This window comes from Carassius auratus, chromosome 30 (genome assembly GCF_003368295.1).
Source record: "Carassius auratus strain Wakin chromosome 30, ASM336829v1, whole genome shotgun sequence".
Classification (NCBI taxonomy): domain Eukaryota; kingdom Metazoa; phylum Chordata; class Actinopteri; order Cypriniformes; family Cyprinidae; genus Carassius; species Carassius auratus.
Genome location: NC_039272.1, coordinates 10,291,908 through 10,305,814, shown reverse-complemented (window position 1 = coordinate 10,305,814; position 13,907 = coordinate 10,291,908). Strand labels below are relative to the sequence as shown.

Sequence of the window (13,907 nt, the reverse complement as noted above, 5' to 3'; positions counted from 1 at the left end):
TTTGGCAACCACTGTAAACTAAAACTAACATACTGATAAACTAAACTAACATTAATGGATATTCCATCAAATGTATGTTGATCGTTTTTAAAGCTCTTGAGTTCAGTTTAGAATAACGGTTTCTTTCACTGTGAACACAGAGGAGCCATTGGCATCAAACCTCGATGAGATGGTGCTTATTTTTATTTAGCCAGTCTGTGCAATTTCCAAAAGATAGAGTTAAAACGCCTGAGTTCACAGGGTCTGAACACAGCTCACAGTTAGAGTAATGCTTTGCAAGATGTAGGTGTGAATGAGTAGCATCACCTTAACCATAAAGCTGCAACAGGCAAGCTGAGGTGATGTTCCCATGGTCCTTCTTAAACCATGTTACCCTCCACAGCACATCGCCATCGGACAGAAAAACTTCTGGAATAACAGGAGTAGATCAATTGAAGTGTCAGTTTGCTGTTGGACAGTGATTATTTTTATATCATATTTAACTAATTACCCTTTGAAATATTTTATTTTCCCTGAGAGATGAGTCCCTTAAGTCTCTCATTCGTACCTGTCTTTCTCAACACACCAGTGTGTGTTTCAGTATGACAAATACTAGGGATACAAATTTGGAATATGAGCATAGCCAGGCTATACAGACAGAAAGTTACTTGGCTTTATTTTAACTGTTCTTCTATATTTATATATAATTTATTTTTATTAATTTATCCTTTGGGTGAATAGCAAAGAATACAAAGAATTCATTTTTGTTTGTAGCTATAAAATGCTTTATTCTTCATGTGTGAATCGTTCTGTGATGCTCATCATGATGAAGTGTGAAATACAGAATTGTTTTGGACAAAGACGGATAGTTTGATAACTTCTGATTACTTTATCCATGTTCCCGGTGTCTAGCAGTGTTATACCTGTAGGTCTAAAATGATGTTTTTCTGCTTTTGATGGTTGTCAGTGAATTGGTTTTGTGGTGAAGGCGACAGACAGAAGGCTGTTTGTGGAGATAACAGCTGAAGTGTCATGTGAGATGTACTCCGTTTCACCAGCTGTTCAAATGCAACAAAATTGCAGAAGACGATGCTCAAAATAAATTTCACTTTTCTTTTCTAACTGCTTGGTTCCTTGTAGTTAAACTAATTTTAAAACCATTACTGTTTTTTTACATTATCAAACTATTTCTATGCTATGTTTATGAAGCTAAAAAACTAAACCAACTGAACCAAAAATACATTTCAGTGTCATTAATATATACTGTTATAGGTTTTAATAAAAAAAAAAAATTATATATCTATATGTGTACAGTACAGACCAAAAGTTTGGACACCTTCTCATTCAAAGAGTTTCTTTATTTTCATGACTCTGAAAATTGTAGAGTCACACTGAAGGCATCAAGGGCTATTTGACCAAGAAGGAGAGTGATGGGGTGCTGCGCCAGATGACCTGGTCTCCACAGTCACCAGACCTGAACCCAGTCGAGATGGTTTAGGGGTGAGCTGGACCGCAAACTGAAGACAAAAGGGCCAACAAGTGCTAAGCATCTCTCGGGGAACTCCTCCAAGACTGTTGGAAGACCATTTCAGGTGATACCTCTTGAAGCTCATCAAGAGAATGCCAAGAGTGTGCAAAGCAGTAATCAAAGCAAAAAGTGGCTACTTTGAAGAACCTACAATATGACATAGTTTCAGTTGTTTAACACTTTTTTTGTTATGTATATAATTCCACATCTGCTAATTCATAGTTTTGATGCCTTCTGTGTGAATCAATTTTACAATTTTCATAGTCATGAAAATAAAGAAAACTCTTTGTGTGTGTGTGTGTGTGTATATATATATATATATATATATATATATATATATATATATATATATATATATATATATATATATATATATATAAAATTAAGCTAATGTTTACTTTATTTTGAGTAACTTTTTTTAATGGTTTTGTTTTTGTTTTGACAGATTTTCTGTATTTTTTTCCCCAAGCAAAACCTATGGATGCATAAAACAAATGAACAAATACAATGGGATTCATCTTTGATGTATTTCTGTAACAACCAGTGGTTGCTTCCTTTAGATTACTCAGGAACTGGTTACAACGCAATTAGCAGCAATACCTGCAGAAAACATTTCCTGTAGTTATTTATGCATTTCACTCTGCTGTGTCTCAGTCCTACTCGGTGACATTGTCGTTTTTGAGCATGATTTGGGTTGCCACAGCATTTCAGTGGAGTTAAAGTGCAAACATGAAGCGCCCTGTTTTCAAACCTTTATTCTGAGGCCTGAGACGTTTCAGATCATTGTCTTGCAGCATGAGCCAGCTGTGCTTCAGCATCAGTACACAGACAGACGGACAGCTTCACTTGAAGAACAGAATCAAAATTCCTTTACTGAAAAGGCATCTAGTTCCTGAAGCAGATAAACATCAGTGTCTGCTGCTATGAAGAGGTTTTTATGAAATGAAGATTGAAAACCAAAAAATGCACTTGTCTGAACACATACCATGTAAAATATATAAACTTTTTGAACAGCATTATAATTGCTGTTTGATTTGTTTGAAATTGTTTAAAAAAAGAAACCAGAAAACTGTTTTCAATAAATCAATTGTTAATTGAGCATCATCATTGTGGTTTTACCAAGTAAACCTATTTTTTTCAGCTTTTTCAGGAAGTGACATGCTCAACAATTTCTCACCTCGCTGCTCTGGAGCTCACTCTTCTTTTCTGTTGCAGCTTCAGTGATCAGATAAAACCATGAAGCCGTTTGGACTCTGTTTTTCTGCTGTGTGCATATTGTGCTGCTGCTGTCTTGTGTGTGGCAGAGGTCAGTAGATGTCTTCTGTTTATTATCTGTATTATAACCTATACTGCTTTTATTGCACTTCTTATTTGATTTTTTTCCACTTTATCAAGCTCTTGTCTATGTCAATCTTTCACACAGGTCAAGGTGTGTGCAGTGTAGGGAAGTTCATTACCAGAATCAATTTAACCACAGAACTACAGTCTGAAATCCTGCTGCCGTGCCTTTTTGAAGCAGCTCTCATTGGATCAAACCTGAACATGAGTTCACTTGCTGTGTGGAATCACATTACTGAAACCACTGACGGCATTGTAGAGATCAAAGTAAATGATCATGAAATCTTCTGGAATAACAGAGGCAATAGAATTAAGGCATTCGGTGCTGCTGCTGCATCTGGAAACTTCTCCATCCTGATTGAAGATGTGCAGCTGTCTGATCTGGGGCTCTACCGCTGTGAACATTTCATAGATACCAACTGTTCTCTGGGCTATAAAGAGATAAACATCAGTGAGTATTTAAATTATAACTCTTTACAAGGACATTAATAGACTATTGGTGTGTAAAACCTGATATTGTGTTATAAAGTGGATGTATTTATGATCTTGATCAGGTCTGGCTGCTGAGTTTTCACCGCTCAATAACTGGCAGCTCATAGTTGCTGCAGGAGGAGGAGGAGGATTCCTTCTTCTCTGTCTGATCACCGTGTGTGTTTACTGGACATGGACAAAACGTGAGTCAAACCACTCTGCTATGATGTTAAAGCAAACCATATAAATGTAAATAAATATGCTGAGCTAGTTACAAATGCTGGTGAAAGTAATTATAAGTAGGCAATATTCAACACGTGATCATGTCTCTCTGGAATGGTTACTTGAGAAGCCTGTTAAAACAAATGGCGTTTTATAAGGTAGCACATTATAGGGAAAAAACAATTATAAATGAACTCTTTGATCTGCTCTTCCAGAAACTTTATTAATTTCATTGCTGAACCGCACATACATAAAATGTAATCTTTAGAAACTGACCAGAGTGACATTTTCGACACCTCAAGTCCTTAACTCAAAAATGATAATTCTGTCATGAATAACTCGCCCTCATGTCATTCCAAACCCATAAGAATATTTTTGTCTTCTGAACACAAGATCATTTTGATCAAATCTGAGAGCTTTCTAACCTTACACGGACAGTAAAGCAACTACCACATTCAAGATCTAGAAAGGTAAGAACAACATATCAGCGGTTCAACCTTAATTTTATGAGTATACTTTTTATGCACAAAGAAAACAGTGTTAGAGACAGTAATTTTTTCATTAAAAAATATCTTAATTTGTGTTCCAAAATGGTTTGGTTTATAACGACATGAGGGTGAGTAATTAATGATTAAATAAGTGTGCCTAAGCTCCCCATGTAATTTTGGTGATTACTGTATTATACTTTATAAACAAATAAGAATATTTTCTGTTCTAAGGACAAACAGTTGATGCATCAGTCAACCACACATCACACAATTGTCATGACAGTGAAGGTAAGTCTTATTTCTCAGTATATACCGTATATTGTCATATAAACCAATGCCAGTGGTCTACTCTAGAATGAATCTAGCTATTTTGTGATGGAGTAATCTTGAGAAATGCTTCAATTATATAAAAAAAAAAAAGATTGAAACTGGCCGTATTGATTTCTTTGTTCTTTCAGGACAAAAAAATGATGAAATAACCTATGCGTCAGTTGTTCCTAAGTCACACAATTGCCATAACAGTGAAGGTGAATCTTATTTCTCAGAAATTCAGAATACTGTATATTGTTATATAAACTGATGCCTGTTGTGGTCTAGAATGAGTCTGGATATTTTGTGATGGAATAATCTTGAGAAATGCTCGAATACTACATCAATTCAATAATGTATATATATACACACAAAATTGCTTTCTCTGCTGTGGAGTCAAGACATTTGCAAATATGATTAAAAGATAAATATGCGACAAACCTACAGAATGTCACCTTTTATTATAAGGTTTTAGACACGTTTTACCAAATAAAAGGACAGCACTTTTAGAGTTCATCCCACTATTTGATCTGAGCATAAATATTGGAAAAGTTGAATTTAAGTAAAAGATTAAAAGCAGTGAGTCTGCAACCCACAGACATCACCAGACTCTTGGTCTTATGCTTTGAAATGCTTTTCTCCAGCCCTTATTGCAGCCAATTCCAACTGTTGCGTGTTTTGGGGAGTTTCTGTCTTTAGTCTCCTCTTCAGCTGATGAAATGAAGGTTCAATCGGATTGAAATCTGGAGATTGATTTGGGCAATCTAAGACTTGACATTTCTTTGCCCTGATAAAGTCCTTGACTGAACTGGTGGAGTGTTTTGGGTCATTGTCCTGATCTAATATAAAGTGCTTACTAATGAGTTTGGTGGCATTTTCTTGAATATTGGTAAGATGATTTTGTACCCTTCCAAATTCATTCTTCTACTGCCATCATAGACTTTAGGACACAGAAAGACCTGTGAGGCAACTTTTCCATTACGTATGCTCACATCAGATAAGGAGATGAAACTCTAAAAGTGCTGATCTTCTTAGCTGGTAAAACATCTTTGTGTTGAATCACCCAATAATAAAATGTGACATTCTGTAGTTTTGTCTGATATTCATCTTTTAATCATATTTACAGATTTCTTGACTCCACAGCAAACAGAACAATTTTGTCTTTACTGTTCCAATACTTACGGAAGGCACCGTATATATTTATATAATTGTATATAAATATAAATGGGAATTTAAATATATAAAGGCATTATTGTTTTCTTTGTTCTTTAGGACCAAAAAATGATGAAATAACCTATGCATCAGTTGCTCTTAAATCACACAACTGCCATGACAGTGAAGGTAACTGTCAGTTATGTTTTATTACAGATGTTTTGCTTACACTACATCAAACTTGTGACAGCTAAAAGTCTCTCTTTTGCGAGACATTTTTCTCACGATACATTTTTGTATTTACTTATTTTTTATCTACTTCCTCATCAGTTCTTCTGAATAATAAACCTGTAAAAGGCTCTGCATCAGAAACCATGGTCAACCCAGAGACGGTCCTTTACTCTACCCTCAAGCAAAGAGAGGGAAGATGAGCAAGAGAGCAGCAAAACAGACAAATTAAAGCACTCAAGAAATACACTATATTTTTATGGAACTCCCAGCTTGTATTGTTTGATTTTATTTGACAAGAAATACTTAATGTTTGATATTGTTACAGTAACTCATTAACATCATTAGGACATTTTCTAAAGCACTAGGGAAACCAAAGTAAACTAATTCATACCCTTGTAGTTGTAATTGTGGAAAGAGTCTAATATATATCCTTCATGTATATTGGCTTTATATTTATCTCTTGGTTGTTTTTTGTAATTTTATAATATATAATTTTCTTGGCTCAGCTGCATGAGACTGGTTGTTGTAACTATAGATGAAGAGTGTGAAACTAAACTAAGCTACTTTATCACCTAAACCACTGAATTCTTTGCAGACAACGTGACAGAGTCTCACATGCAACAGTAAGACAGGATAAACTGTGTCTATGTGTCTATGAGTAGTTAGCTACTCGAGGCCAAGATGCTCACAGGAAACGAGTGGAAATTCTCATATCCATCAGCTTCTTCACAAATAAGTTATAGCTTCTGTTTTGTCACATAGTGTGAAAAGTTGTGTGAAAATACTTGAGATTAAGCTCGTAAGCTCGATGTGTACGTTACAATTGTCAATTGTGCCAGTACATTAGATTTACAATAGACCTGACTTCAAAGAACAGTTGTTGAACTATTCAATTCAGAGGCATCATGCCCATTCAACCCGAGCCAAGTGGATTTTGAATTCAGCTTGCAAAAGACAAAAAATAGCTGATTAATATTTTTTTAATGAATATATTTGATTAGAACATTCAGTGCGTCACATCACCAGCTGCTAAATTCATAACTTTGTTCACTGCTGCCACTGAGCCAGGCACAGATGTGTTTTAGAGCTCTGCGCACTATAACCAATCACACACGATTCTGAGCTTATGAATGCAATAGCCAATCAGAAGCGTTCTGATGAGTCATCACTGTAACTCCTGTTTTCAGTGTGCACGCTCACTTACTGAATTCTCTCATCAGAAACAGCAAAGTGCATACGATGCAAGTAAGATATGCATTTCACAGTGTAAACGGCTTCAGTGATTAAAATGAGAGATTTTGAGAGTGCTTAAACTCTGGTTAGACTGAAATTCTGATAATGAAATTATAATGTTATTTGGTAATGTAGCCTAAATGTTCTTTACTATCTTTCTGTGCAATGAAAGTGTAATTAGTAACTTGCATTGTTTTTATTAAATTCACTTTAATTACAATGTCAGTCACATTAAAAATATGTTATGGCATGACACCATCAATATGTGGTAGCTATGTAAAAAGATTACTAGTGGTGTTTCGTCCATATAAGATGTGAATTCTCTGCATACCCAGGCCATTTAAGAGAATAAGTTAATGTGATAATTACAATAAACATGATTATATAATGATACAAGACAAATATACAAGACAAACTAAAATATTTTGTCAAATAAGATAAATTATGAACTTTTTTTAAATACAATAAAGGTGTTTTTGATAAATTAACAAAAGTTCTTTACTTTTCTTGAAACAATACCTTCTAAACATTAAACATTGACTGTCCGTCTTTATTCACCTCTTCCTTGTGGTTTCTTATTACATTTCATTAAACTAAATAGTGTAAATTGCATTGCTAATGTCAAAGAATAGAACATTTTATTCAATGTTACAAGGTGCCCCATCTGTGCAACTGGAATTTAAAGTGTCTTCTGCTAGTTAGTGAAGCATTAAAAAACTAAAACTGATAAATAACAGATTGGAGAGTAAAATAATAGCAGATTTGCCTCATGTTAAATTAATACTAAAAACTGAGATGAAAAATTTACTTAAGCCAGAAATACACTTTTTTCATGTTAAGTGTGTAAGGTCCACGCACTCGGTCCAAAGAAGGTATCCGGTGCTGGCTGAAGGATTCTTGTGTGTTCTGTCTTTTCAGTGTGCAAAGTTATTCAATTTATGTTAAATTCTAATCTGACTCCATTTTATTGTTTAATCTGACTCTATTTTAGTATGACCTTGAAATTAGGTTGAAAGGCAAATTGGTTGATTGTCTGTCTCTAATTGTTCTTCTTCTGACATTTGCACGAAAGACATTGAGAAATGGCACACCTCCTACAGTGAGCAAAATATCTCTTAACTCTTAGGATCTTTATCACCTTTTAGTCTACTTGTAAAACTGAGACCATTGTACCAGATGCCCTGAGACAATACAAATGACACCAAACATGACTGTAAATAGCACTTGCATTCATGTAGAACATTATATTTTACTACTTACAGATTTGAAGAAGCTGGGTGAGGGGAAGTTATCCAGTGCATATGTGAGAGGTGTTTTCCTGCATTTTCTTTCTGTGAGATGTGGGAACAGATGTCTGCATGTTAATGCACTGTGTGTCTATTGTATGTCTCAGAAGTTCAAAGTGTTGATATGGCAACTAGTAAATACCATCAATTTTATGTTGTTATAATTTTGTTCTATAGTAATATTAACATGCATATACATGAATATAAAAAATAAACATGAACATATATACATAATTATAAAAAATGCATTTTACTGTGAACACAGTAGGCTAGGCTAAGCACACATGACGCACCATTCCCGCATCGATGTCCACGCCCGACCTCTCCTCATGTTTGCCTCTGACTGCAAATAATCATAATTGATGGACAGCTATGCCCTGGGAAAAAAAACATCAGCAGTCCGGCAGTCCGGCGCAGAGAAAAGAAAAAGTAAAAAAAGCCCCAGATGAAGACAGTGCATTCATTTCAGGTACTTTAATAATCCGGTGAAGCTTTTTTGGCTTTTTGGATGTTCTTTTAATTATGATGATTTTGGCTCATTTAACAAATACCCACCAATACACAAACAACAAATTATAATATGGTGACATGCCAATTCGCTAGTCAACTCAAAACACCTGCAAAGGTTTCCTGAGCCTTCAAAATGGTCTCTCAGTTTGGTTCAATAGGCTACACAATCATGGGGAAGACTGCTGATCTGACAGTTGTCCAGAAGATAATCATTGACACCCTTCACAAGGAGGGTAAGCCACAAACACACAGTTCACAGAGTGCTGTATCCAAGCATGTTAACAGAAAGTTGAGTGGAAGAAAAAAGTGTGGAAGAAAAAGATGCACAACCAACGGAGAGAACCGTAGCCTTATGAGGATTGTCAAGCAAAATCAATTTGCGTGAACCTCACAAGTAATGGATTGAGGCTGGGGTCAAGGCATACAGACGTGTCTAGGAATTTGGCTACAGTTGTCGTATTCCTCTTGTTAAACCACTCCTGAACCACAGAGGTATCTTACCTGGGCTATGGAGAAGAACTGGACTGTTGCCCAGTGGTCCAAAGTCCTCTTTACAGACGAGAGCAAGTTTTGTATTAAATTTGAAATCCAAGGTCCTAGAGTCTGGAGGAAGGGTGGAGAAGCTCATAGCCCAAGTTGATTGAAGTTCAGTGTTAAGTTTCCACAGTCTGTGATGATTTGGGGTGCAATGTCATCTGCTGGTGTTGGTCCATTGTGTTTTTTGAAAACCAACATCACTGCACCCGTTTACCAAGACATTTTGCAGCACTTCATGCTTCCTTCTGCTGTCCAGCTTTTTGAAGATGCTGGTTTCATTTTCCACACTGCCAAAAGCACCAAAGGTTGGTTAAATGACTATGGTGTTGGTGTGCTTGACTGGACAGCAAACACACCAGACCTGAACCCCAGAGAGAATCTATTGTCAAGAGGAAAATGAGAAACAAGAGACCAAAAAATTTAGATGAGCTGAAGGCCACTGTCAAAGAAACCTGGGCTTCCATGCCACCTCAGCAGTGCCACAAACTGATTACCTCCACGCCACGCTGAACTGAGGCAGAAATTAAAGCAAAAGGTGCCCCAACCAAGTATTGAGTACATGTATAGTAAATTAACATACTTTCCAGAAGGCTAACAATTCACAAAAAAAAAAATTATTTATTTACACTAACTCTGCCCACCTTCGTGTGGTTGGTATAGTCAACACTACAAAAGACACGAGTTCGAATCCACCTTTTGCCGAACTTTAGTTCTTTCGAAAATAATTTATTTCGTTTGCAAATAAAGTATCGTGTAGGTTTAGGCTAGGTGTAGGGAGGGCTTTATTGTCCCAATAAGGTTGCATCCATTTTTATTTTTTATTTTTATTAAAATCAGAATTTACACTCAATATGTTATTAATGCGTAGTGTTTTATATTTTACTACAATACAGAGGTGCAGATAATTGCCACTCTTTTGAAATAAGTAGTATACATTTCAGAAAATCCTGCTATTTCATCATAATGGAAGTGGAATCTACGGGAGGTCAGATATAGTCAGTGAGATCTGCAAAGGAAGATTGAGGATGATTGGTCATGTAGAAAGGATGCTGGATGAAAGAGCAGCAAAGAAGGTTTACCAAGGAAAGCCAGGAGGTAGACGTTTAAGAGGACACCCCAGACTGAGGCGGCAAGATCAGGTGGAAGACGACCTCAGACATATGGGAGTCAGAAGATGGAGGACTTTGACAAAGGACAGGCACCTCTGGAGGCAGACTGTTGCAGGCCGAGGCTCTCTGAGAGCTGTAGCACCGGGGATGATGATGATGTAAATTAAATCTATAGATATTTGCACTTGGTGAATAGAATATCTCAAAGAAATACTACTATTGTCACTTAGTGTAAATAGAATCCATAGCTATTTGCACTTAGTGTAAATAGTAACTAATTGCTATTTGCACATAGTGTAAATAGCCTCCAGCCACTGTCGTTGATTTTTGATTTAATTTATTATTTGTTTATTTTGATATTTAATCTTTTTAAATGTTTTATTTAATGTGTGTAATTTTAGTTTGTATTTTTTTTCTGTCGAGCTACAATTGTAATTTTTAAATAATATAATTTAATTACAATTAATTAATTAACTTTTTATTAAAGTTCTATTTTGACCCCTTTAGTAGCTGTGTGTGTGTGTGTGTGTTTTAATTTCTACAATATTTGGGGGAGGGGGCACAACAATACATTTCAGCTTAGGGCACTGATTTGGCCAGCAGTGGCCCTGACCACCACCCGTCACTCCCCACTCGTGCCCCCTCAAAAATAATAAGTGCATGATGCCACTAATTCATTGTCAGTAACACTGGAACACTGGATTTTTCACTTCAAATGAGCACATATGTCTTTAGTGCACATGTTTAGAGCACGTTTAGGATTTATGCACATATTGATATTACTATCCAGCATTTTTTAAATCTGATATTCCAAAATTCTCATAAAAGTATGTAGATGCCAACACAGCTACTGACTGAATACAGTACACACACACACACACACACACAATTGTTTTGTGCTTAATTTGAAGTCCTAAAAGGAATACAATGTAATGTTTTTGTCACTTTAAATGGTTCACTTAATTTAAAACTGATTATTCCGTTTTTGCATAAACTGGGAGTTTGGGTCTTATTTCAGCAATAACTTCACATTGTTAGATCTATCTAGACATGGGAATCATATATCCTCTGTTGTTTGTTTCTTAGGTTGTGTGGTGAAGTGTTGACAGAAATGTGGTAATGCAGATGTGTTATGATGGTTCACACTTTACAAATCTGTGAGACATGGCTTAAGATGTAGTTTCACCTGCCTTGCTCAAAACCTCATAGACACCCAGCTCAAGGTGCTCCAGAAAAAAATCAGCATGTCTAAAATGATTTACAGGTAACATGAACTTTGTAAACCACAGTCATTACAGAGATTTTATTTTGATATCACTACCTAGATGCCTTATTTTGATACATTGATAAATTGGATACATTACAGCTTTTAAATTACACCTATATAGGGCCTTTACAATATGGGTCTAGAGTCTGTATAGAAGACTGGATAAAATACATTACAGTACATCCCACTGCAGTTTATCTAAATTTGGTTTCCCACGACTTTACCTTCCCTATAGGGGGCGCCAATGTCTTTCTGATTCTTGCCACAAGTTGTGACTCACAACCTAGCCATAAATGTCAATAACTTCTGAATCTCTTTAAGGTAAGAGCAAATGACCTCTGATTCTACTATAGTTGACTGACTCCTAGAACTAACCAGAACTACTGTAAGTGCTCTAGAATAAAAATTTTCTCAGCTGATGTTTGCTGCTTGTCTTTGTACTTAAGTTACGTTAAGAGTATCTTGTATGCCCTTCACACCCCTCCTCAAAACACTTCTTCAAATTCAAAGTGTTCTATAAAACAATCATACGTTTGGATGACTTATTTAAAATCCCCAAAGGTAAGATGTTTTATAATTTTACTGGGTTATTTCAAATACATTTTTGTAATTAAAAAATGACAACATAACATTATAATATACAGTATTACTTCTACTAGGGATGTGTACGAGTCCGATGTGGCACATATGATCAAAAATGTAGTAATGATAACTGCTTTCAATGTAGGAGAGACTAGACAGTTTTCTAGCACCAGCGGTTTAACCGATTAGAAATTAGCAACTGTAGGACTTACAAGACAAAACTTTTTTTTTAAAGTAACAGTTTATTTATTTAACATACAGTCATGTTAATGGGTTTTAGATAAAGATGCAGAACTGAATCTTCAGACATTCTTGATCAGTTTTATTTAACATCTACACATACTATATATATATATATATATATATATATATATATATATATATATATATATATATATATATATACTTTCATGTCTGATATATCATGTGTTTCTACTGGACTTTCATGGTACACAAAATGGTACAGCATTTTTAGACTATATATATATAGTTATGAACCTAAGACATTTGTTGGTTGTTTCCATTCTGCCCTGTGCCCTGTGTTCTCTCTGTGTATGTTTGCTTCAGATGGGCGGTTCCTGGAGATAATTTGTTGGAGGCTGCGTTCTTGGTTCTCTTATTCACCTGACCCAGAGATAAGGACTGCCCCAAACACTCATCGGGGCCATGATTGTGCCGTCGTGTGTGACTCGATAGTGTGCCGTTTGCCTAGTTATTGTTGTTTGTTTAAATTTTTGATATATATCTTTTTGTGTCTTACCAGAGAGATAGTGTGTTGCTGTATAAGATTGTGATTGTGTTCTGTGAGAATTCTGTTGTATTGTTTATTTGCCTCTATTCTGTGATATTCCCGGTTAACTTGACCCAAGCCTGATTGACTACGATTTTGGGTTCCGATTGTACAATGTTGGTTCTTAACTTGTATATATCTCTTGTAAACATTTTGTTAATCTTTTTTTTTTTTTTTTTTTTTTTTTAAGTTATGTAGCGGGTTAGATGCCATTTTATTTTGATGTCACTTTTCACATTGTTTTGGGTTTAGAGAGTCAGGTATGTTGAAACTTGTTTTCTTTCATTTTGATTTAGGAAGTGTAAAGGGTTAACAAAAAGAGGATCTTTGTTTGTTATTTTGGCCTTGTCTGCCCCTGATGCTAAGTCCCATCTTTTTAAATAAATTATTGTTATTCAACATCTCTCTGCTTCTGAGACTCTCTTCCTTTGCCTGTTACGGCTTACCCCTAGCGGTTGTAACAATAAATATAAAATAGAATTGTTTTCCTTGTTTATGTAGCCTAATTGAGTCTATTTTATACCACATGGAAGACATTGTGGGGGAAAAGAAAATTTAAAAAAATATATATATGTATTCAACTGCTTTAAATTTTTCAGGTAGGCCTAGATGTATCCTTAAAAGCAGCAATCAAGTATGGAACAATCATATGGTGAACCATTCTCAGAATTCTTGCTGTGCATTTAACCCATCCAAAGTGCACACACACAGTGAACACACATCCGGAGCAGTGGGCAGCCAATAATGCTGCGGTGTCTGGGGAGCAGTTGGTGGTTTAGGGCCTTGCTCAAGGGCACCGTGGTCGTGGTATTGCCGGCCTGAGACTCAGCCCACGGAGTCAAACTCTCCAACCACTAGGCCACAACTTCCCACAC

The 13,907-nt window shown here is 35.8% G+C and overlaps 1 protein-coding gene across 2 annotated transcripts; it reads left to right on the top strand.

Annotated features, from left to right (window-relative positions):
• Positions 1-2,238: 2,238 nt before the first annotated feature.
• LOC113049163 (uncharacterized) lies at positions 2,239-8,211 on the top strand. Of its 2 annotated transcripts, XM_026211255.1 has the most exons (8): positions 2,239-2,438; positions 2,723-2,813; positions 2,931-3,296; positions 3,400-3,519; positions 4,258-4,314; positions 4,485-4,553; positions 5,608-5,676; positions 5,818-8,209. In XM_026211255.1, the coding sequence occupies exons 2-8, from the start codon at positions 2,744-2,746 to the stop codon at positions 5,916-5,918; spliced, it is 852 nt and encodes a 283-aa protein (XP_026067040.1). In that variant the 5' UTR covers positions 2,239-2,438; positions 2,723-2,743; the 3' UTR covers positions 5,919-8,209. The 2 variants fall into 2 exon arrangements, with proteins under 2 accessions (XP_026067040.1, XP_026067041.1); XM_026211256.1 differs by lacking the exon at positions 4,485-4,553 and having other exon boundaries at positions 2,239-2,813; positions 5,818-8,211.
• The last annotated feature ends 5,696 nt before the right edge of the window (positions 8,212-13,907 follow it).